The 26008-nt window shown below is 38.4% G+C and overlaps 1 protein-coding gene across 6 annotated transcripts in view; it reads left to right on the top strand.

Annotated features, from left to right (window-relative positions):
• The window catches only part of CCDC141 (coiled-coil domain containing 141), a 207241-nt gene that overhangs the window by 41202 nt on the left and 140031 nt on the right, over positions 1–26008 (top strand). For all 6 annotated transcript variants that reach the window (XM_047772988.1, XM_047772987.1, XM_047772989.1 and 3 more), the window contains exons 3-5: positions 9423–9614; positions 13200–13308; positions 21337–21590. In XM_047772988.1, the coding sequence (XP_047628944.1) occupies positions 9423–9614; positions 13200–13308; positions 21337–21590 (555 nt within the window). The remainder of the gene's footprint in view (positions 1–9422; positions 9615–13199; positions 13309–21336; positions 21591–26008) is intronic.

Here is a 26008-nt window from a genome sequence, read left to right as displayed (position 1 = left end):
ATGTTTTAAATACTGTGGGGATAATATATATAAACTTTTAAGCTGTAAAACATTATACAAATATCATTATTTATATTATAATATTATTACTGCATTAATAAATAAGACACGCCAAAATGAGATTTCTCCCCTCTTAGGTATGCCTTCAGATACTAATTTATCTTTTCACCTCATGGTTTTGATAGTCTTTAGCCTGGACGAGCTGCCTCTCTCCAATTAGGTACAAGTCCATCTATAGCCAACAGCAACTGAGACAGGCCATTTGAAGAAATGGGATGGAGGTGGTGTTGGGAGCAGCAACAGGCTCACTGCAGGACTTCAGAATTATATCGCTGGTTTTAATTTCCGTGGTACATGAATCCTATAAATTTTTAAAAGAACTCTTCAGGTCTAGATAAGAAGTCAGAGGAAGAAAAGACTTGTGAGGTGTTATCATATGTTTTCTACCACAGAAGAGCTGGGAGCTGTGGCACTCTGGGGAATCTTTGGTCCCATCTAAGAAAACTCTTTCTGATAACTGTGAAAGGCTTTGCTCAAAAACGAAAGGAGTCCTGTTGCTCTACAACGGGTGCTATATTGCAGTTTTATTAGAGACCCTTCCTGTAGTTGATGTCAGGTGGAAACAACTGGCTTCTTAACTCTTCTCTAAAAGCTGTGAAATAAACCAAAATGATTTTTGACGAAGTTGAATGAAACCTCTTAGAGCTTTCCCACACATTCTGCCACAAACATTTATTGAGCCCCTGCTCTGTGTGGGGCATTCAGTATTTCTCTGTAGGGCTAGTATTTGGTGGGACACTCCTTCGTCAAACCCCTCCTCCACAAATCATACAAACACACTGTGACAATTAGAAATGCCTCAGCAGGACCGGTGCTGGAGCTGTAAATAGGAATGAGATTGAATTTAGGTCTCTTGTGTCACCTTCATGAACTGAAATCACTATCATGAACATGAACAGGTAGTGTGCCCTGTAGCCCTCTCCGTTAGTACATTACTTGGTTTGTGTTTCAGATTGTTCAACTGATAGATCCTATTCCTTGAGGGGAAGAGGGAAGAAAGAGGTAAATTCTCCTTGAGGGCTCAACAACAGAGATTAAAATAGAATAGCATTTCCTCAGTACTGGCAAGATATGAGTGAGCACCAGATTCAGAAGGGAAGGCCTGGCCAAGCCTGGTGACAAGGTACATGGAAAATGATAGAAAGTTAGAGAACATTAAAAGAACTCTGTGGCCTTCCTAATACCTTACCAAGGCTGGAGAAAGATCAGAGAGACCCAAGTGCTATACATCAAACACCTGGATAGTGGAATTTGGCTTTGGGTACAGATCATCCTCTATTCCAGGAATCTCCCAGGAATGTTCTTCAATGGATTATTATGTTCAGATTTTGGATTGGTTGAGAAATATCCCTGTTGTATGAATCCTGCCTAGTTGTTTCTGAGTCCCTCTGTCCTCCACTATTTCAGGTGTTGTTTGATAGGTGAACATTGAACTGTATATGACTTCTGATCCTAGCACTCCAGTATTGATCTAAATTCCAAGTGAATTTGGACCAGATAGTTTCCTGCTAACCCTCAAATCAGATGTCTTCTTGCTTTCTTGGAGAACATCCCAAGTGCAGTTTGTACCAAATTAAACTCAGAGGGTTCTACAGGAATGTTCTGGCCTTGGGATTACAATGAATAGAACATTTTGCTGTTCACACTGGAGATCATGAGAAAGTCCCAAGGAAATACTGGAAACCAAAATTATAGTCCTTTAAGCTGCTCTTTCCTAAAACTTCTGCATCACAGATTTATAAAGTGTTGCTTCAGTGGGAAAAGAAGAGTAATAAGCACAACTCTTTTATATGTCTTTAATAAGGCTAGAAATACTTCCAAAGACAACCGTATTATATATAGATATAACCAACATTCAGATTTATCTTATCACCTTATTGTCAAACCCAAGTAATATCACTGAAAGATTGCAAGTGTTTATGTGTTTTGGACTAGAATGAATTCATTGCCTATTGTTTCTTATTCTCTTCTGCATCTCTGCCACAGAATTATCAAGGTTTTCTACTTTGACTTCTTAGTAGTCTCTGTCATATGATTGAGATATCGCAGAATTTAAAACTACTAATATAATTCTTTTATTTTTTATTTTATCTTTTTAGGGCTGCACCCGCGGCATATGGAAGTTCCCAGGCTAGGGATCCAGTTGGAGCTGTAGCTGCTGGCCTACGCCACAGCCACAGCAACGCGGGATCTGAGTCACATCTGCAACCTACACCACAGCTCATGGCAACACTGGATCCTTAACCCACTGAGCAAGGCCAGGGATTGAGCCCACAACCTCATGGTTCCTAGTTGGATTCGCTAACCACTGAGCCATGACGGGAACTCCAAAAACTACTAATATAATTCTTGAGCCAACACCCATCATAAGTAGAAACTGAGGCCAAGTTATTCCATTTTAATATCAAAGAGTACATAGTGAAAAAAAAACATAAGGAATACAAAATTAGCCAGCCCTCAAGATGCTCTAAAGCTTGTCATATGAAAGGAAAATACCCATATAATATGCTCTCAAATATATAAGAAAGTATGGAGATTTGATCTAACTGGCAATTTGGATAATCATTTGTGTGTTTTAGCCCAGACACCAAAGAGAACAGATCCGGCGTGTGTTCAGTGGATGTCTCTAAAGAATTTATTGGCATATCCAATCCACTCTGCCAGAGACTTTTTTGAGTTAGCTATGTAATTGTCAGGCTCTGGTCTAGTTTTTTTGTTTTGTTGCCTTATGAATTTATTTTCCTTCTTTATTAAACATGAAGGAACCTCAGATGAATAATGCATAACAAATGATTTTACATTTGTGAATCTATCTGGTCATGCTAGGGTAACAAACAACCCCCAACAGCAGTGGCTCACAGTAACAGATTCTATTTCTTATGCTACATAGAGGCTTCATGGTAATTACGGTTCTGTTTTGCATGTCTTCTTTATCTTAGGATCCAGACTGAAGGAGCAACCCCTTCAGTGAATTGAGAAATGGTGGAATCCCTCATTAGTTCATAAAACTTCCACTCAGGAATGGCCCACAAAGCTCCTGCTCAAATTTCACTGGTTTAAGCAAGTCACATGGATGAGTCTGATGTTAGAAGTCATGAGAATATACTTCTTTTATAGGAAAAAAACAGCAAGTAACTGGGAATAACGCAATTAAAGTGTGCAAAGTATCTTAGAATATAATTTAAAAGTGTAAGGAAGGAAAGAACTCACCCAGAATTCTAATTGGAGTAATTCAGGCTTACTGTTCTAGTACAGCAATGGCAGTTTGTGTGTGTGTGTGTGTGTGTGTGTGTGTGTGTTTTAAAATAGGTCTATTTTATATAATTGTAAAAATGAGCATAACATGCATCCCAGAGTTTATTGTAGCATTATTTTCAGTAGTCAAGAATTGGAAGCAACCTAGTGTCCAATGATAGATGAATAGATAAAGACGGTGTGGTATATACATATTATTCAATCATAAAAATGAATGAAATCTTGCCATTTGCAACAATATGCGTGGAGCTGGAGGGTATTATGCTAAGTGAAGTAAGTCCGATGGACAAAGACAAATGCTGTATGATTTCACTTATATGTAGATCTAAAAAACAAAACGGGGTTCCTGTTGCAGCTCAGTGGTAATGAACCCAGCGAGTATCCATGAGGATGCAGGTTCAATCCCTGGCCCAGCTCAGTGGGTTAAGGATCTGGCGCTGCTGTAAGCTGTGTGTAGGTCTCAGACGTGGCTTGGATGTGGTGTGGCTGTGGCTGTGGCACAGGCTGGCAGCTGCAGCTCTAATTCAACCCCTAGCCTGGGAACTTCCATATGCTGCAGGTGTGGCCCTTAAAAAACAAAACAAAACAAAGAACAAGCATAACAAAACAGATGCAGACTCATAGACACAGAAAACAAACTAGTGATTGCCAAAGAGAAGGGAAGGTTGGGGAGATGGGTAAAAAAGTTTAGGTGATTAAGAAGTATAAACTTCCAGTTATAAAATAAATGTCACAGAGATATAATGTAAGCCTTAGGGAATATAGTCAATAATATTGTAACACTTTGTATGGTGACAGATGATAACCAGATTCATAGTGGTGATCATTTTTTAATGTATAAATATATCAAATCATATGTTATACATCTAAAATTAATGTTACAAGTCAATATTGTTCAATAAAAATATCTGACAGATGTCAATGAAAATAGGAGAATAGTTAGCTCCAATGGTCCATCCCTCTATAGAAACATCCAAAAAAGCAAGCCAAAATTGTCAGTCAACATTGTCAGAACTCTGGAAAGGGGGCAAACGTTTACAGAATCAAGTACACGCTGAAATTTTAAAAAAGCAACTTAGAAGTTCCTATTGTGGCTCAGCAGGTTAAGAACCCAACATCGTGTCTATGAGGATGTGGATTCAGTCCCTGGCCTCACTAAGCAGGTAAAGGATCTGGCATTACTGCAAGCTGTGCTGTAGGTCACAGGTACAACTTGTATCTGGTGTTGCTGTGGCTGTGGTGTAGGCCAGCAGCTGCAGCTCCGTTTCGATTCCCAGTCCTGGAACTTGCATATGCCACAAGTGTAGCCCTAAGAAGAAAAAAATAATAAAAAAAATAAAAAAGCAACTTGAGAAGAAAAGTTTTGAGATATTCTTACTTACCCTGCCCACCTGCTCCTGGGTTCAGCAGAGACTTAGAGTGAATAAAAAATAGGAACAAAAGGAGTTCACTGTGGCTCAATGGAAATGAATCTGACCAGCATCCATAAGGTGACAGGTTTGATCCCTGGCCTCGCTCAGTGGGTTAAGGATCGGGTTGCTGTGAACTGTGTTGTACATTGCAGACATGGTTTAGATCCTGCATTGCCGGGACTGTGGTGTAGCCAGTGGCTACAATTCTACCCCTAGCCTGGGAACCTCCATATGCCATGGGTGTGGCCCTAAAAAAACAAAAAAGAAACAAACAAAAAAAAGAAACAAAATAAGACCCAACTATATGTTGTCTACAAGAAACCTTCCTTGAATAAAAGGCATAGATAGATTAAAAATAGAGGGAATTTTAAAAATTTTTTACAGAGGCATAGTTGATTTACAATATTATATAAGCTTTAGATATATAACATACTGATTCACAATTTTTAAAGTTCACACTCCATTTATAGTTATAAAAATACTGTCCATATTCCCTGTGCCTTAAAATATATCCTTGTAGCTTATTTATTTTATAATAATAGCTTGTACTGCTTAGTCCCCTACTCCCAGCTTCTTTCTTCTTTCACAAAATTATTTTTTTCTATTCAGGACCTTTTGTGATCCCATACAGACTTTAGGATTATGTTTTCTAGTTCTGTGAAAAATACCATCAGTATTTTGATACAGATTACACTGAATTAGTAGATTGCTTTGGGTATAGTATGGATGTTTTAACAATATTAGTTCTTCCGACTCATGAGCATGATATGTTTCCATTTTTTGTGTCATTTTCAACTTCTTTCATCAGTGTCTTAGAGTTTTCAGAGTACAGGTTCTTCACCTCCTTGCCCGAAACTTATTCCTAGGTATTTTATTCTCTTTGCCACAACTGTGAATAGAATTGCCTTCTTAATTTCTCTTTCTTATAGTTCATTATTAATAATGCATGTGTACAAATACAACAGATTTATGTACATTAATTTTGCGTCCTGCAACTTCATTAAATTCATTTACTAGTTCTAACAGGATTTTGGTGGAATTTAGGGCTTTCTATATATAGTTTTATATCATGTACACATAGTGAGAGTTTTACTACTTCTTTTTGCATTTGGATACCTTTTATTTCTTTTTCTTGTCTGATTGCTCTGGCTAGGACTTTGAATACTTTGTTGAGTAAAAATATGGCTAGGACTTGCAATTCTATGTTGAATAAACAAAACAATAAAAACATCATTTTTTTTGTTCCATGTCTTAAAGGAAAGCTCTGTTTCCTCCCCCAGGTTAGGAAGGTTTCCAGCCATTATTAAAATAAGTTTTCTTCCTCTTCTCTCTCTCTCTTCTCCTTCTGTGGCCCTAGAATGCGGATGCACTTGATGATGTCCCAGAAGTTTCTTAAACTATCCTCATTACTTAGAATTCTTTTTTCGTTATTGTTGTTTTGTTGTTCTGATTGAGTCATTTCCACTAATTTGTCTGGAGGACAAACATATACAGGCTGTGTATATGTTCTGTATTATCTAATCTGCTGTTGATACCCTTTGGTGTATTTTTTACTCATTGACTGTATTCTTTCTGATTGGTTCTTTTCTATATTTCCTAACTCTGTCAAAGTTCTCACTGTGTCCCTCCATTCTTCTCCCATATTCGGTGTGTGACTTTGTGATTTGTTTTGGACTATTTTTTCAGGTAAATTACTTATCTCTTTCATTAAATTTTTTCCCCTGGGGTTTTATCTTATTCTTTCATCTGGAACAAATCCCTCTGTCTTCTCGTATTATTGGATTTTCTGGGTCTGTTTCTATGAATTACATAAAATAGTTACTTCTCCCAGTCTTGAAGATGTGGTCTTGAGTAGTAGCATCTCCTCTGTAGACTGCATTGCCAGGCAGCTTTGGCAGGCCAGCTGGAGCTGGAGCAAGCATGGGAAGCCTTGGCAAGCTGGGTAGAGCACCAGTGGCTTTTCAGACTACCGCCTCTGCACTGAGACTCAGAGTGATGAATTTGTGTTCAAGCCCCTTAAGAGTGGAGTCTTAGTTTCTTACAGCCCTCTAGATCTACATAAGCCCTGCTGGTTTTTAAAGCCAATTTCAAAGGCTTGTCCTCCCAGTGCTGGTACTAAAGGCTGGAGTGCCCTGTGGTACTCACCCCGGCTTCAAGTCCTCATAGAGGAATTCTCAGTGTCATATCCCTTCCCATTCATGGGTGATCTCATTGGGGGTGTGGGTCCTGACTACATTGTATCTCTGTTCCTCCTACTCCATCTTGATGTGATTTTTTTTTTAATATCCTTAATTGTGGAAGAGCTGTTCTGCTGGTCTTTAGGTCTTTCTCAGAGAGAGTTGTTTTATACATAATTGCAGTTTTGGTTTGTCTATGGGAGGACACGAGCTCAGGATCTTCCCACTCTATCATCCTGATCCCACCTGTCAGATGTTTTTACATTTCATTTGGCTTTTTAATGAGTCATCCTTTAAAAAAATCAGTTTTTATATTTTTCTAATTTATTAATTTCTAATTTTGTATTTAATCAGTTAATCCCTTTAATTTTGTTTTATCTCATGAATCTTTTTCTATAATTTAGACTTGAATGTTTAATTAATATATGTCTTTCTTTAAAAACAAAGTTTTCTAATGCTAAGAAATACATCTAAGCATAAAGTTATTTGTGTATTTCAGGTTTTAAACACAGTAGCCTGATTGTTATTTTTTTCTAAATAGTCTGTAATTATAGTACTTATTCTTCATTTGATCTAGAAATTATTATTGTTATTATTATTATTATTACTTGCTTTTTAGGACTGCACCTACGTCATATGGAGTTTCCCAGACTAGGGGTTGAACCAGAGCTTTAGCTGCTGGCTTATGCCACAGCCACAGCAACGCCAGATCCGAGCAGCATCTGCGACCTACACCACAGCTCATGGCAACACCAAATCCTTAACCCACTGAGCGAGGCCAGGGATTGAACCCACAACCTCATGTTTCCTAGTTGGATTAGTTTCCCTGAGCCAGAATGGGAATTCCTGATCTAGGAATTATTCTTTAAAGTATTTTATTTAATTTCTAAAACATTTTTTTTTATTCTCTGGCATTTTGTTCTTTTTTCTTTTTTCCCCATTTTTTAACTGCAGCCATGGCATATGAAAGTTCCTGGGCCAGGGATAGAATCCAAGTTGCATCTGCAACCTATGCCACAGGTGTGGTAACACCAGATCCTTAACCTACTGTGTCATAGCTAAAATTCCTATTTCTACCTTTATTATATTGTAATCTGACTGGATGTATCTACTTTAAATATTTCAATGTCATAAATATAAACATCATGAGTGCCTTATTGTCCCTGTGGGTTGTGCTATTTATTAATATAAAGTGCCATTTTTTAATCTCAATGATTTTTGTTTTGATTTCTAATTTGTCTGAGATTAATATTGTTAGTCTTCCCTTATTTCTGTTTGTCTTTGCCTGCTATAACATATCTCTTTGTTTTCAAACATCATGTCTTTTTAGTTTAGTAATAACTCTAGCAAACATAAATTAGTTGAAATTTTTTTTCCTTAATCTGATAATATTTGTCTTTTAATTGAAAAAATTAACACATTTTTTGGTATTAACTGATATTTAATCATATTCTTATCATTATTTTCTTTCTGTGTGTGTGTATGTCCCAATAAATGTGTTCTTATTTCTTTTGTTTTCTTTGTTGTATTTTTCATTATCACATGTTTTGTTTCTTTTTCTGCTGATATTTTTAGAGTTTATTCATGTTATTTTTAGTTCATTATATTTAAAAATTGTGCCTTTATTTTGGTGCCAATATCAAGAATGAAACAGAATCTATGGTATTCCCCCTCCTACCCCCAAATGGGACAATTATGTAAGCACATAATCTCCCTCATCTTCTGCATTTTTTGAACCATAAAATGCAGTTATGAATATTCCATTTTTTGCATCATGACCATTCACTTTCAAGAACTTACTCTTAACATTTACATTAAGCTTCAAAAATATATTAACAAAAATTATTTAGAGTAAATAATAAATGATACCGATTCATTTCTCATGATTTTTACTACAGTTACTCCTTTCTAGATGTGTTCCATTCAGTTCTCTCTTTTTGAAATGTGAAGTCAGCACAATATTCTGTATCCCTGGGCATGTAGTCATATATATATTCTTTCTTTGTCTTTTTAGAGCCGTACCCACAGCATATGGAGGTTCCCAGGCTAGGGGTCGAATCGGAGCTATTGCTGCCAACCTACACCACAGCCACAGCAATGCCAGATCCAAGCCACGTCTGCGACCTACACCACAGCTCATGGCAATGCCAAATCCTTAACCCACTGAGCAAGGCCAGGGATCAAACCCGCAACCTCATGGTTCCTAGTCGGATTCATTTCCGCTGCACCATGACGGGAACTCCGAGGCATATATAATATTTGTGATAAATCTCTACAGTGTTTGAACAGTGCTTAAATGTGGATGCCTTTAGCCTGCCCATGCTCCCCAGTTTACCACAGTCTCCACTGCACTCTCCTGGATTCTTTATCTACCTGCCTTGTATTTTTACAACTTGTATTTTTAAATTCTCTTCTAGAGCTTCCTAGACCACATATGATTTCAAAGATCCAAGTGTTTATTATAAGATCCCAAATTCTTACATTGGGTGACACTCTGCCTTTTCTTTTCTGGACTTAGGCTTTGGAAGACCAAGTTTGGGAACTCCTTCAGGAAGCAGACAAGACAGCTGAAGAGAACAAGGATCAAAGCCAGGTCTATGATGCCATGGCCAAAACCCTGGGTGAAGCATGGGCAGCCCTGGTCTCCATGCTTGAGAGAAGAAGGGAGCTTCTCAGGCTGACTTCTGAGTTTTTTGAAAATGCTTTGGAGGTTTGTGTTCAGAAGAACTTTTACCTTTACATAAGAGCAAATGGAGAGCACTCTTGAAAATGTTTTATTTCCACAAATAGACATTGCAGTCCGTTCAAAAAATGGCAGAAAAACCAAGATAGACACAATACTTTTAATTTTTGATTGTCTAAAAGTAAGATTTTTAATATTTAAAATGTAGGCCCTCAAACAAAAACTAAGTACTGTTAATTAAAATTGATAAATATTAAGTAAGTATGGGAACTCTTATTCATAAGTCATTTTGATCTGCTTCCCTCTTTAGAAAATAGTACTCCAATTACTAAATCAAACAATTACCCCTGATTATAGGATTACTAGGAAATGCTGGTCTAGTATGTTCTTGTTAACTATAAGTTGGAGGATACAATTTCCTCTGCTACTTATGAAAAGGTAATTGCATAATAGTCCATAGAATACTGGACTTGTAAGCAAAGCATTTTATAGCATACTTTCCTAAGTACTAAGCTGAGTTTCCATAGTTTGAGCTCATCAAAATATAAGAGAAGGAAAAAGTCCCAGGCCTAAGAAGGTCATGGTTTTTATTGAATTTGGCTTTTTTTTTTTTTGAGGAACCCAATTTCAAAATGTGAGACTCAAAAGAACATTATCAAAAGAGGTGTTATATTTAGTATAAGATAGTTATTGGAAATTTCACTTTTAACTTCTCTGTCAAGTGGCAATACATTCATTTTGATGTGAGAGCACTGCTTCATTATGATAAAGCAGCAGCTTTGAAAAATATGACATTTCCAAACTGAAAATTCAGGACTTAAATTCAAAATAATGAAGGAAAGAAGATTAGTAATAGAACATCAAAATTGGGCTAGACAATCTCATGCATCATGAACTCATTTAAAAGTTACAAGGAGGAGCAAAAACTGTATTGTCACCTTCAAGGTTTGTTTTTCACAATTTGAAAACTGAAGTCCAACTCAAATCTTTCTATAGATTTTCTCAGGAAAAAGTTCTACACACAATTTTCTTTCCTGAGAAGAAATAAACCAGGTGAAATACACTTATAGGGGTTGGATTATAGATACATTTGATTAATTTCTTTCTTAGTAGGTGGGGTATAGGTATCAACTGCCCTTAAAATTAAGCTCATTTGAGCACAGTTATTTTCAAACATTCAGCCCAATATTTGTTTCTCACTGTGTAGGAGCATTAATGCTAGCAGATTTTCTGTATGATGAAAAATGCCTTACAAATATTACATGAAATATAAAGAAGTCAACCCATTATTCAACTTAACACTCTGATTCCTAGTAAAAAGATGAGTTGTTTTTATATTATCCTGCTTGCAGTTTTGTGGACCACTTCATACTTGACTGAAGGAAAACTCCAACGTAAAAGAATAGGGTCTTTGAAAAATGTCCCCTTGTTGTCACTTCTATTCTATTCTGTACAAGCTGCAGGAAAAAGAAAAGTGGGGGAAAGAAAACTTTTGGGAATATTTTTCTGAGTAAAGCATTGTTTGTTTATTGTTTATTGTGTTTTTTTTTTAAATGTCGAATAACAAGTTGAAATAGAGATGTAAGTTATACAGTGGCTCCAAAACTTCTTGTAGTATTCTGCAGGGAAAATCACATCACCTACCAGAGTTTTCTTTTGTTCTTTCTCTTTGAAGTTTCTCTTCAAAGAATGTCCTTAGAATCAGTTTTTAGAAATAGAATGAATTAAAAATGTAAATGATGTGGAGACAGGATCCCTTATTGAACTATGTGCGTTCAGGAGTTCTTTAGAAATACAAAATTACTTCTTATGGTGTAGTTGATAGTAGTACAAGATGGGTTCAGGCTCACAGACGTAATCATCACATAGGTAAGTCTCTTCTCAAACTCTGTGCTTCTCTTTAGGAACAGTGACCCCTAAGTAACAGTGACTGGTGTCCATCTCGTCATTCTAACAGGGTGGTGGAAGCCTTCTCTGCATTTCAGGAGATGTGCTCAACAGTTTCTCTCTCATCTTTCCATGCTTTCATAACTGGATTGTATATGGCTGTTGTAATAAGCAAAGCATAGTGGATCTTGTTAATCAAACAGTCACATAAAAATATTAAATATGACTAACTCCAGAGATAAGAGTTTGGATAAAACTTGGAAAAGAAGACAACCATTGTGATAGGCTTTGATGTCTTTCTCACTGATACTTTGCCTTTGTGAGTTTATTCTGTACTTGATCCAAAGATGCACATGTTGATTAAAATGCTCTTATGAACGATAATAATTACCTTTGAACCTTAGGCTAAAACAAAGCAGTGTTTTGCCTGCTATTGTGGATATAGTGTACTAACATAACCAAGTATGTTTTGCCCTCTTCTAAAATATTTTCTGAGATTATTCCCCTGAGAAGTCTGACATTGGTTTGAGCATCTCCCTTTCCTACTTCTTCTGTGGAGGAACCCAAGGAGAGACTGGTCATGTTCCTCACTATTTAGGTGTCAAATTGCTGCTCCTTTTTTTCTTGAGAAAAAGGGGAAATTTTCCACTTTTCATCCTTGCTGCATCTGATTTCATTTTTATTTCTATAAAAGTACATAAAATCATTAATAAAAATGCAAACAAAACTACAAATTTTAGATTTAAAAGCTGAATGTTTACCTCCCCTCCCCTAACTCTAGTCCCATTTCTTCTCATAAAGCTAACTTTTCCATAGGTATTTTTTTGGACCACTTCCTGTACAAATGTATGTATTTTTGCTTCATATAAGAGAGGGGATTAGGGAGTCCCTGTTGTGGCTCAGCAAGTTAAGAACCTGACACAGTGTCTGTGAGGATGTGGGTTTGACCTCTGGCTTTGCTCAGTGGGTTAAGGATCCTCTGTTGCTGCAAACTACAATGTAGGTTGCAGGTGTGAGTCAGATCCCGCATTGCTGTGGCTATGGTGTAGGCCTGTAGCTGCAGCTCCAATCCAACCCCTTGCCCAGGAGCTTCCATATGCTGCAGGTATGGCCCTAACACTTAAAAAAAAAGAAAAAAAGAAAAAATAAATAGAATTAAATATCACTTTTCAACCCTTTGGCTAAAATCAAGAGTAGAAATGGAATCAGACTGTTTTATTTTGAAACATATTTTTCGGTTCTAGGTATAATTATAGAGAAAAAAAGCCAACTGTATTTCAACTTAAGTGTATTCTTAAGTTAAATTTACTAATAATTATGTTACCGGTTAGCCAGATTTGGTTGGTTTCTTTTAGTAAACTTTCTAGTTAGTTACTCTTTGACAAACTGCTTTAAAATGTTGGCAGTGGCTGTGTTTATTTCATAGGACACAATAGTTTTAGTTGAAAATTTCAGTAGGCATTGGAACAGTAAACAGATTGGTTTACTTCAGCATATGTAGCATATTTCCAGGTGTGAAAAATTTACTACAGGCAAACGCATACCCTCATACAAACACCTGAGATAGCACATGCTTACACAAACACACACATCATTGCACAAACTGATAAATACATACACAGTCAGCTCGGCCATTATTTCACACACAAAAAATTTGCAAATAACTAAAAGTAGCATGGTGGTTTTTATTTTTTCAAATGTCTTTTCCCTGTATTTCTGTTGTAGTTTGCCATTAAAATAGACCAAGCGGAAGATTTCCTCCAGAACACTCAGGAGTTTGAGAGTACTGACTCCTTGAAATCACTTCTTCAACTTCATGAACATCACACCAAAGGCAAGAAACATGTCTCTTTCTCACACAAGTTCAAGATTTTAAGGGTGTTAATACAAGAGTGCTTATGGGGGAGTTCAGCAGAAATGAATCTGACTAGCATCCATGAGGATGCAGGTTCAATTCCTGGCCTCACTCAGTGGGTTAAGGATCCAGTGTTGCCTTGAGCTGTGGTGTAGGTCGCAGACGTGGCTCGGATCCTGTGTTGCTATGGCTGTGGTGTAGGCTGGCAGCTGCAGATCTGATTACACCCCTAGTCTGGGAACTTTCATATATTGTGGGTATAGCCCTAAAAAGACAAAAAAAAAAAAGAGTGCAAAGAGTGCTTATGCAATACAGTATATTTTTAATTTATATGATTGTATATACGTCACCTTGTTCCAAGTAGGGTTAAGCAGAGCTTTACTTTTGGTCATTTTCTGCAAGGAAGAACTAGTTGTAAATGATTTGCAGAGGCATTAGAGAAAGAGCCTCTGGAAGGTCCAGTTATTCAGTTTGCTGAGTCTCAGTTCCTAAAGAGGGGTCTTTTGCAATGGTCTCATCCTTGTAGCCTCTGCATCTAGTGAGATGCCAGCATGTGGTGGATCTTCACGAAATCTCTCTTGGTTGAATAAATGATTGAATTCTGTTCCTTCCAAGGACTGAATAAGGATTGAATTCTCTTCCTTCTAAGGTTGGATATTTGATTGAATTATATTCCTTCTAAGGATCAGGAAATACAAGTCAGCCTTTATAAATAACAGCCCTGGATAAGGAAATTTCCTTTTACTGTTTCAGTTTAAAAAAAATGGTAATGAACTTTCTCTAGATAAGCATCTAATAAAAGAATAGAAAATATTTTTCAACTCCTTCTGAAACAACAAGATAGTCTGGTTGTTTAGCAATTAGTATGCTCGGCCATTTGCGGCAGAATTTGGGCTGGGCCAGGACTGTAATAAGGAAGGCATTTGTGGAAGAGTAGCTGTTTACTGTAATCTTTTTCTGTGGAAGCAGTTTAGATAAATAGGTAGAAAGGGTCACTTCTTTTCTTCTTGATGGGTTCTTCTAATTATCACTGCCAAATAGAGCCAAGTACAAGTGGATGGATAGCTTCCTGAACTCATTTGTCACAGTTCCAACTCACCTTCTAGCTTCACAAGCCTGATCATGCTGGACAGGGGCCAAAAGTGTTTTTAAAACCACAAATAGATTTTGTATTTATATAACTCTCCAAAGAACCCTCCATAGTAGATCATTATTTTTCTAAAATCCAAAGATTAAAAGACTCACTCTTTCTTGTATAAATTTTATAAGACCCTACCACATATGTACATAGAATTTTAACTGCTTATTGGTCTATGGGGCCTGTCGCTAACAGGGGTTATAAACAGCAACAACAACAAAAAAAGGAGTTCCTGTCATGGCTCGGTGGTTAACAAACCCAGCTGGCATCCATCTCTGGCCTTGCTCAGTGGGTTAAAGATCCAGTGTTGCGTGAGCTGTGGTGTAGTTTGGAGACACAGCTTGGATCTTGCATTGCTGTGGCTGTGGTATAGACTGGCAGCTGCAGCTCTGATTGGACCCCTAGTCTGGGAACCTCCATATGCCCCTGGTACAGCCCTAAAAAGACAAATAAACAAACAGCAACAAAAGTATCAGTGTTAGAGCAGCAGTTTGCCCACTTTTTGGCAGTGGTGGCAGTCTAGCTGGGCCCAAAGGGGTAAACAGACTCACATTAAATTCCTTTTAGGTGACTGGAAAGTGAATCAGTTCCAGGCCACTGAGATGGGTTCTGTGGTCTCAATGCAATCTTCATCCCGCCAGCATGATCACACAGCAATCTCACCTGTGATAACTTGACAGTGACTGATGCTTTTGTTCCAGAGGTTCAGTACTAAGGCAATCAAATGACAGCATTTTCTAGAGGGACTGGAGAGGGAAGGGGCATTGTGGAAGTAGGGACTTTTCCCCATCAATAGTTGGGGATGGAGCCGCAAGAAGGGAAATGCCTTAATGCTGTTTTGCTGTTGTTAATGTTGGCTCCTTTAGTTACCAGGATCTGCGGCTCAGTGAGCCAGTTTTCAGGGGCCATGTGCTGCTCTGTTTGGAGACCTGGGCTGCAGGACCCTGGCGTCCAGTGGAGCTGAGACCAATGCCCTGCCTTGCAGGGGTGCCCACAGCAACTCCTCTTAATCTGAAGAGATGGATAGCAATGTAAGCCAAAAACAGCAAACAGTTTATTTTCGGGAGGGCAAAATACTCTTCCGTCTTGATGGAATGTTTTCTGTGACATTTGTGTGCTCTTCTGTGTGGTACTTGAAGCACAGGAGACTCTAGTCAGGATACTTGCCTGAGGGTGGCTCCCAGGGCTTTTTTTTCATAAATAGAGAGTTGGTGAAATTTATTAATCAACTAATTCAGTGGGATATGATTAGGACTAGCTGATTTGAAATGCATGTTCAAGGACAAAACTCTGATTTTTAGTTAAGGACATCATAGCTGTCTTAGTTCGTGTAGGATGCTGTAACAAAATATCACAGATTAGGTGGCTTATAAACAGAAGCAGTTTATTTCTCACAGTTCTGGAGTCTGGATGCTTTGGATCAGGGGGACAGTATGGTCAGGTGAGGGCCCTCTTCCTGACTGTAGACTTCTCACTGGGGCCTCACATGGCAGAAGGGGTTAGGAAGCTGTGTGAGGTCTCTTTGGTAAGAACACTAATCCCACTCATATGGGCTTCATCCTCAGGATCTAAGCACCTCCCAAAGGCTCCACCTCCTGTCACTGTCACATTGGGCATTGATATTTCAACATATGAGTTTTAGGGGGACACACATTCAGATCATAGCAATATCTATGATCTTTAAATTTAAGGAAATAAGTGACTTCTGTAACAACAGCTGGCAATTCTAATAAGTTCCCGAGATGTTGATCAGTGAGTAGCATGAAACGTGAATGTTAGGATGACAAAAGTTAATAATACAACTGGAATAATTCTAATTAAACTTATCCTTAATATTTATTATATTTCAAAACCTATAACTTTTCTTTCTTCAGCAATGCTAAGGCTGAGATGTGTGTGAGAGACTTACTCTCTAGGATTTCAGAGATCAGAGCCAGGATGAATGGGTTGGAGGTTTTGCCCTGTGGAAAGTTACCGAATAAGTTTGTTCCCTCCACTACATCACAATTCTTAGAACAATTAAAGACTAGCATGTCTTCTCCAATCATCTCTTCTTTGGATGACACATGCCTAGTTAAAGTCTCTTCCAGACTATTTACCAGCCTAATGGCTTTCAGTTCAATAAGACATAATTAAACAATGTTTCCTGAACCCACGCCAGGTGACAAAACCAGAGTCATATGTGTTGGAAGAGTACATGGCCCTTGTCCTTAGGAAGGCTACAGTTTGGTGGGGCACATATACATTTATCAGTGAAGAATCTCTGTGATTTCTGTAGGTTCCTCTGTTACACCACCCAGGACACTGTGCTGTAATTATTTCCCTATTTGTCTTCATCATCAGATTCTGACTCTGGAGGACTGGGATTAGTACATCTCTGAATCTCCAGGGTTTAGAATAGCATCCAACTCCAAATATGTTTATTGAGTGTTATTTGTGTATAGTCCCTATTTAAGACTCAGTAGCAGGATGCAAAAGTGAGCAATAAACCGGTACTACAGAGACATTAAGAGAAGAAAATTATTGGTTCTAAGCTCTGAAGAATCATAATTGAACCCTTCAGTTTTCCAATGGCCTTCTTAAAATGAACGTAATACCTAAGAAGCTTCCTCACAGGAACAATTATATTATTAGTTTTTTTTTCTTAGAGATTATATATATATTTGCTTTTTAGGGCTGCACCCACAGCATATGGAAGTTCCCAGGCTAGGGGTCGAATCAGAGCTACAGCTACCAGCCTATGCCACAGCCACAGCAAAGTGGGATCCAAGCCGCCTCTGCAAACTTCACCACAGCTCACAGCAATGTTGGGTCCTTAACCCACTGAGCAAGGCTAGGGATGGAACCTGCATCCTTATGGATCCTAGTTGGGTTCGTTAACTGCTGAGCCACGAAGAGAACTCTGAGTTTCTATGTATTTTAAATGTGGCTGAAATATAGGTTCATTGGGGATTTATTTACTGTTTTCTCTGTGTTTGTGTATATTTGAAAATGCCCATTGAATGAGTTTAAGAAATACCATCTCACTGAGTAACATTTGGAATATTTAAAAATGTATTTGGAATCCATGATCTCAATGTCAAAATGTAACCTTGATGCTTTTTAGAAATACTCACTTGGAAAGGCTATTTAGCAAGCTATAAATTTACTTTAACTTGTATATATCCCTCATTTATCCTACTTATACTTGATAATGATGGCAAACTATAAAAGATACTAGTATATAATGTACTTTAATATTGCTTTTTAGTTATAGTGATAATCAAAATAATTAAATAATAAACATTATTGGGTATGTACTAGCCTCACATCACAAGATGTTATGTCAGCAAGAAGCATTTTATATATGCAGAAGAAATACAATCATTAAAATAAATGCACTGTAGAGATTTTGTATTTCTTAAAGATCATGAGGTACATAGACAATTTACCCTTGAGGAAGAATACATCGACTGATGGAATAAATAGCTAGGAAAATACAAATAGTAAAAAAAAAAAAGAAAAAAAGAAAAAAGTAAGAGACTGACAGAGGAAGAACCAAAGGAACTGACAGAGGAAACTTAGAGACCAATTAATCCACTTTAAGGACCATAGTGGTAGCAGGTAATAGACTGAGGGTAGGTAGTTGGCCTGCATTTTGCAAGTCAACTTTGGCTCAGGAGTCTGCATGCCTGGTGGTACCTTGGTAGTGATTATGCTGTTTTGGCAGAAGTTGAAACAGAAAATAGAAACAGATTGCAAATGGAAATTTGGGATATTTATATGTATTTTCTGGGGACCAGAACAGTTTGGCCTTACCCACTGTCAGTGTGCAATAACCTGAGCACATAAGGCTGTATTTCCCTCCTTTCTTTGAAAAGCTTACTGTGTAAGAGCAAGTTAATGAAAGGAAGGAAGGGGGTACTATGTGGAAAGCCCACCACCTGCCCACACTTCTGTGTGTGTGGTGTGTGTGTGTGTAACTGTTCACAATATCATAACAAGCTCTTCAATGCAAAAGAAATACCTATACCTATATACAGAGAATCAGTCATAGTGATGATAAAGTTAAGATTATACAAACCAAACTCTTCAGTTTAATAGGCAAGAACTTCTAAAACCTGTTTTCACCTCATTTTCACATTCCTCCTTTCCCTTCCACATAAGAGTTTTTCTAGGCAGAGTTTTTTTCCCCTGCCCTTGGCTGCCCCTCCCATCTTGTTCATGTTTTCTTCCACTTCCACTCCATTTAAGAAATATACTTTAATATTAATGGTCTCCCTGACTTTTCTGCTTCTGTGTGAATTACCTTATCCCCTGTCCGGCTTTAAGACAGCAGTTAGTTTTGTTGTTTGTTTCTTTGTATTATTAATTGCCAATCAAATTGCCTCATACACCTCATCATACCTTTTTCACTCTGCACAGATAACACCATCTAATGCTTTATTGGACAGATCTAGGTCATGTGGCATACACTGTTTCAAATTCTTTCCTTTTCTATTTCAAAATATCTCTTTGTAGTATCTTCACTTACTGTCTCTCTTCCAGCTCTTGAAAAAGGTGTCAGTTAAAAGAGACAATTGACCCAGCTACCACAGCCTACTCACGGCTGTGTTGTTAACTGTGAGTGCTAGAGTGCTTGAGCACAGTGGGAAGAACCCTGAGCTACTAACCAGAATGTGTGGCTTTTAGTCCATGTCTAATAGTGTGATGCATTTGCTCTCTGGGTGCTCTTCACAGTTCTCCCACCTAAAAATAAAAGTAGTGCATTCAACCCTGCTGATCATCTACACCCTTTTTTTTTCCTTCTAACAACAAATGTCTCCAAGAGAGTCCTTTCTTGTTGACTTCACTACTTCACTGACTTCCCCCTTCTCAACCTGGTAACTTGGCTTCTGTTTCTATCACCTACCCTTCATAAAGCCCCAAGTCTTCCCAATATCTCTCTTTTATATCTCTGGAGAACTGCTCATCTCTAGCACCTATAGCTCTTCTAATTCTTCCCCCAAATTAAAAATACATTTGATTTCATTCAAGCATTCTCCAGAATTTATTGAACATCTCCCCTGTGCCAGCCACTACACTCGTGCTGAGGATACAGTCATAATCCCTGTTGTCATATTGCCCTGGAGCCTGGTGACAAAGACAGACAGTCAGCTAACCCATCACATGGATGTAGAACTATAGCTGTGATAAAAGCTGTAAGTGAGCGACATTGTGCTATGAGAACATGTAACAGGAGGATTTGGTCCAGTATGGTTTGCGCTTTGAGGAATTGACAACTGACTTAAGACTGACGTGTGAATAAAGTAGAGAAGGAAGAGGTTGAGGAGAACAGTGTCGCTGGCAGAGAACATAGTGAAAGTTCTGGGGCAGAAGGGAGTATAGCATGTGTGAGTTGTTTAAAGAAGATATGGAGAGAGGTAAAGAGATTGAGACAATCTGAAAAGGAAGATAAGGACCATACCAGGCCAGCACTGAAATCACATTAAGGAGTCTGTCCTTAATTCTAAGACAATGGAAAGCCATTGTTGTTGTGCATATGACGTATAATGTTTAGAAAGGATCTTTCTAGGAGTTCCCTTATGGCACAGTGGAAATGAATTCTGACTAGTAACCACGAGGCTGCGTGTTTGATCCCTGGCCTCGCTCAGTGGGTTAAGGATCTGGCCTTGCCATGAGCTGTGGTGTAGGTCTCAGATATATCTTGGATCCTGTGTTACTGTGGCTGTAGTGTGAGCTGGCAGCTGTAGCTCTGATTCTACCCCTAGCCTGGGAACTTCCAAACGGCCATGGGTGAGGCCCTAAAAAGAAAAAAAAAAAAGAAAAGAAAAAAAGAAAGGATCTTCCTAGCTAACATATGGGGAATGATGAAATGGAGGAGAGGAGATGTAATTAAGAGGATATTGCACAAGTCCAGGAAGGAGATGGTGCTTTCTATAGTAGGCACAGGAAAGTAAACAAATGCAGGAGACAGAGGGTGACATTGACAGGTCCTGAAAATGGTGGGATTAAGGAGAGGGATGCATCATGAATGACTCCTGGGCTCTGGCTTGTGGAGAGTGGGTAGTTTCCCAACTGCTCCTCCAACTGATCCCCAATAGTGGGTGCTCCTCAAAGTGCTACTCCAAATTCCCCCTTCTATACTCTCCCCTTTGCTGGTCCTTCCATTTTCAGGCTTAAACTTCCACTTCTACAAGATGTTGCCCAAACCTATTGTGCTTTTTGCTGCAAGAGCACAAACTAGTGGCCCATTTGGCAGAGAGCCATGTTTTGTTTATCATTCTGTATTTTTTAATTAGAAAATACAAATTATTAAACATTTAAAAATCAAAAGATTTTACATAATCCATGTTTATAATTCTTTAAAAATTGGAAGCCTCATCAATACTGAACCCGCATTCCTTCATGTCCACAGTTGGTCAGACCTTGGGTGACGGCTGGTCCTGTGAGACTGAGCTTGCATTTTCCACTTCGCCATAGTCCCTGACATCTGGGCACCTGGCCAGCACATGCACTGAGTTTTTGTTTGCTCACTGTAGGTATTGGCCTTTAAACCTCATATTTAGTCCCATCACCTCAGGATGTAGAGTGCTCCGAGGAGAGTAGGCACCACAACCAACATCACACCACTAAAAACCAGTTGAACCAATGCCCAGATCTCATAGTCTTTCTACTCCCCATACTGAATCACATGATGGCTGAGCTTAGCATCCTACCACTTGATGGTTAGTGCCATAGCAATTGTTAGGTGGAAGTATTTGACCAGTTGTATTGTGGACATTTTATGTTTGCGTATTTGGATATATTTTAAATTATGTGAAGAGTTCAAATATTACTAGGAAAAAGCTTGCTCATATCACTCTTCTTTTTTTCTAATTTTCTTCTAGAACTCTTAGAACGATCTCTAGCCCTTTTAAACAAAAGTCAGCAACTCACTGACTTCATAGAGAAATTTAAGTGTGATGGACCTAATGTAAATCCTGAGATGATTCAGGGAGCTCATAACAGCTGCCTGAAGATTGACAGTCTTCTTGAATTTCTGCAAGACAGGAGACGACAACTAGACAAGTACCTGAAGCAACAGCAGCAGGAATTACGTCAGGTTCTGCAGATATGTCAGTGGGACCAACGAGAAAGTCAGGTAACCCAAGGGGTCGTTGACAATGTCCTGACCTGGGCTAATTATGTGGATGAGCTATTTCCTGGGACAGTTTCTCAGTCATCATGGTCAAGAACTTTGGTCTTTGATCTAAACTACCATTTGTTTTCCCAAGCAAGTAATATAAAAACAAAGATTTTAATTTCCTCTCACTATAGTATTGATGTTTAAAGTGGGAGAATATCCACGAGCAGTTTTGAAAATGACTGTATTCTGTTGTTGGATTCTCTTTCTCGCTTCATTCCAGGTCAGTACGTTCAGATACATTTCTTTGACTTTCTGAAACATTCATTGCAATTTTCTTGAATGTTGGAGAGGGATGATGGTGCTGACTTGTGCTAGATTGCTACTGATGTCCATGAAAAAGTCTATTGGCATGAAATATAGATAATGTTTGTAGAAGAGCAGTCTGATACCAATGAAGTCATATGGCCTTGGCCTATGGCGATGTCAGTGGTTAGAGGGCTTTGGAGTGGGAGGTTGCTGAGTTTGCAGGCTTGTTAGGGCTCATTACCCAAACCACAGGCTCAGGTCTGAGTGGTTGTCAATGTGGTTACTGTGCATTCCTTCTGTCCCAACCACTTGAGGGTAAGAATGCATAGAACCCTCTTAGCAACTCCCCAACTCAAATAGGTAGGGTATTTACTGCTATATTCTAACTACCCAAAGCCCATGATTTAATTTGTGCAGATCATATGGAGGGAATTTTCAGGGGGAAATGATGTGGAAGGTGGTCTCCCGGTCTGGATGCATAGGAAGGGGTCTCGTCACTTGAGTTTTATATTATTAGAGTTTTACATTATTAAAATTTTATATTATTGCTCTGATCTAAACTGTATGGAGAGATAGACATAGAGCTGGTAGCAAATATGCATCCAGCTTTCAAGTAGGAAAAATGAAGATTTAAATGACAGTCAACCTCTCAACTAATACTTATTGAGTACCTACTACATACCAGATCCTACTTTAAGTCCTGGGGGTACATAACACACAGGATCAAGTCTTTTTCCTCTAGGAATTTTCTTTCTTCCTTTTTTTTTTCTTTTCTTTTTTGAGATACACCTGTGGCATACAGAAATTCCCAGGTCAGGGGTTGGATTGGAGCTACAGCTGCCAGCCTACACCACGGCCTCAGCAATGCTGGATCCAAGCCGCATCTATAACTTGAGCCACAGCTCATGGCAATGCCAGATCCTTAACCCACTGAGTGAGGCAAGGGATTGAACTGCATCCTCATGGATACCAGTCAGGTTCTTAACCTGGTGAGCCACAACTGAAACTCCAGAAATTTACCTTCTGGTGCATTTTCTCAACCTCAATTCTATTTACAGTTGGAGCTGGATAATTCCTTTTGGGGTCTGTCCTGGGCACTCTAGGGTATTGGGCAGCATTCCTGGCCTCTAACCACTAGATGCCAGTAGAAAATACTCCATTTCTGACAACTAAAAATGTCTCCAGACGTTGCTAATATTCCTTGAGGGGTAAAATTACCCACAGAAGAGAGCCAGAGTTCTAGTGCAAAGAGAAAGATGTATGATAGTTAAATGAACAATGATAAATTTTGTAATGAAAATCAATGAAGACAATGACTTTGGACTTGAGTTGGTCTACTTTGAGTCAGAGAAGGAATCATAGAAGTCCTGTCTGAGGAGGTAGCATAGAGCAGACACCCAAATGCACACCTCTAGCCATGTAGACTGCTTGCCTTTTGTCACCTTCTCCTCCAAGTCACTATATACTTCCTAACTCACCTCCACTTTCAGCCCTTTTGCCCTGACTACTGCCAGCTGCTGTCCCGCTTTTGCTGTGCCTTGTCTGCCAACCCATAGCCCCCACCCAGCTTAGCTCTCCACCATGTCCCAAACTTCACATACTCATTGCCCAGAATGCAGTAGTCTTTTACTGATGATACTGGCAAAACACAGGAGAATTAGACTCAGGATAAGAATAAACTTAAAATTGTTTATGAGACAACTGTTTCCAAAGTTCCTCCTTATCATAAGTGAGTCCATTATGACATTCTTTCCTTCTCTTTCTTCCTCTCTCTCTGCAAATCCTGATCAGACACTACGTTCTCAGAACTCTCTTTAAAAAGAACCTTTCTCCTCTTTCTATTGAATTAATAACCCCCAATTCTGCCTCTAGTGCTTCCAAGAACACACTAAAAATTCCTTACTTTATCATTTAGAGTGTTTTATCCCTTTTAAACCACAACCTCTCTTATCCAGAGACCTTGTATTTGTAAAGAGGCTTCCCAAACACAGAACAATTTCCCAAGAATGAAAAAGCATCTACAATGTTTTATTTATTTATTTATTTGGTTATTTATTTTTAAGATAGCAATTTTACCCTTCCGCTTCAAGACTATGTCAGTAATCATCCAGTCGAATCCTCTGCAGTTACAAAAAAAAAAAAAAAAAGTGTAGATGCAAAATTAACTGTCTAATCCAGTCATATACTTAAGGGAAATCTTAATACTTTGCCCACCCTAGGAAGCAGAAAGATGTCTTTATAATAACTAAGGTATTACAGAAGAGTTCTGACTTGGTGAGTTCTCTAACTTATAGGGTTTCATATTTGAGGGGAAGTGTGTGCTCTCTTTTGAGGTGGTGCTTTCTTTTTTTTGTTTTGTTTTGGGTATGCCTGCTGCATGTGGAAGTTCCCAGGTCAGAATTTATTTTTAGAGTGATTTTAGATTCATAACAAAATTGAGTAAGAAGTTCATGGTGTCCTCTGTTCCCCCCATAGACACACAACCTCTCCCACTATCAATATCCCTCACTGGAGTGGTACATTTTTTTACAGTCAGTGAGCCTACATCGACACATTATCCATCACCACCCCAAATCCATAGTTTTCACCAGGGTTAACTCTTGGTGCAGTATATTCTATAGGTTTGGAAAAATGTGTAATGATGTATTCACCATTGAAGTGTACAGAATAATTCTACTGCCCTAAAACTCCTCTATGCCCCACCTATTCATCCCTCCATGCCTAATCCTTGGCAACAACTGATCTTTTTACTGTCTCTATAGTTTTGCTTTTTCCAGAATGCCATATAGGTGAAACTACACAGTATATAGCCATTTTGGATTGTCTTCTTTGTTTATTAAGTATACATTTAAGATTCTTCCATGTGTTTTCATGGCTTAATAACTCTTTTTTTAAGTACTCAATAATATTCCATTGTCTGGATTACTGCAGTTTGTTTATTCATTCACCTATTAAAGGACATCTTGGTTGCTTCCAAGTTTGGGTCATTATGAATGAAGCTGTTCTATGTATCCTTATGCAGGTTTTTGCATAGATGTAAGTTTTTAATCCGTTTGGGTAAATATCAAGGAACACAATTGCTGGATGATACATGATAAGAGTATGTTTATAAGAAACTGCCAAACTGCCTTCCAAAGTGGCTGTACCACTTTTGAAAGAGTTCCTGTTGCTCCACATCCTTGCCAGCACTTGGTGTTATCAGTGTCTTGGACTTTGGCCATTCTGACAGATGTGCACTGGTATCTCCTTGTTTTAGTAAGTCCAATCTTTAAATTGGAAATAATAACAATTCACAGAGTTGTTCTAAGGATTAAATGAAATAACATGTATAAAACCTGTAGCACAATGCCTACCATTTTAGAAGATGCTTAGTAAGTATTAGTTTCTTTGTCATCCCTCTCCTTGATTAAACCTTACAATTTCTGAATACTTTCTCATTGATTCCTATACTTTGTCTTGGGTTTGGCATTACTGTTGTCATATGTGTTCAAGTCTCTTAATACTTTTTAGTCATCAGAGGCTGCCATAGGTATAGTAAAGCTTTAAGAAGGCACAGATGTGTTTCATTTAGACTCCTGATAGTCTAGAACCAAAATCAATTTAGTCATAGTCTTATAGATAAATATTATTTTAAATAAAATCAGTCAATAAATAAGATAATCATTTCTTTAAATATAAAATGTAGGCTCTACAGAGTTCCCATCGTGGTGCAGTGGAAACGAATCTGATTAGGAACCATGAGGTTGTGGGTTTGATCCCTGGCCTTGCTTAGTGGGTTAAGGATTTGGTGTTGCCGTGAGCTGAGGTATAGGTCGAAGACGTGGCTTGGATCCTGCATTGCTATGGCCATGGCGTAGGCTGTCGGCTGCGGCTCTGATTAGACCCCTAGCCTGGGAACCTCCATATGCCTTGGGTGTAACCCTAAAAAAAAAAAAAAGTAGGCTCTTAATTTTACAACATCCCATGTTGTATTTTCTTTTGCTAATACTAGCGGCAGCAGCTGGAGTAATTAATACAGTCACTGTTGTTTCCGTGTGCTTTTAAGAGCACAAATCCTGGGGCCAGATTGTGGGCTGGGTTCAAATCCTGGCTCCACATTTACCAGCAATTATTTAACCTCCTTGAGG

This window comes from Phacochoerus africanus, chromosome 3 (assembly GCF_016906955.1).
Source record: "Phacochoerus africanus isolate WHEZ1 chromosome 3, ROS_Pafr_v1, whole genome shotgun sequence".
NCBI lineage: Eukaryota > Metazoa > Chordata > Mammalia > Artiodactyla > Suidae > Phacochoerus > Phacochoerus africanus.
Note: the sequence above shows the minus strand (reverse complement) of the source record. Positions and strands in the feature narration are given on the sequence as shown.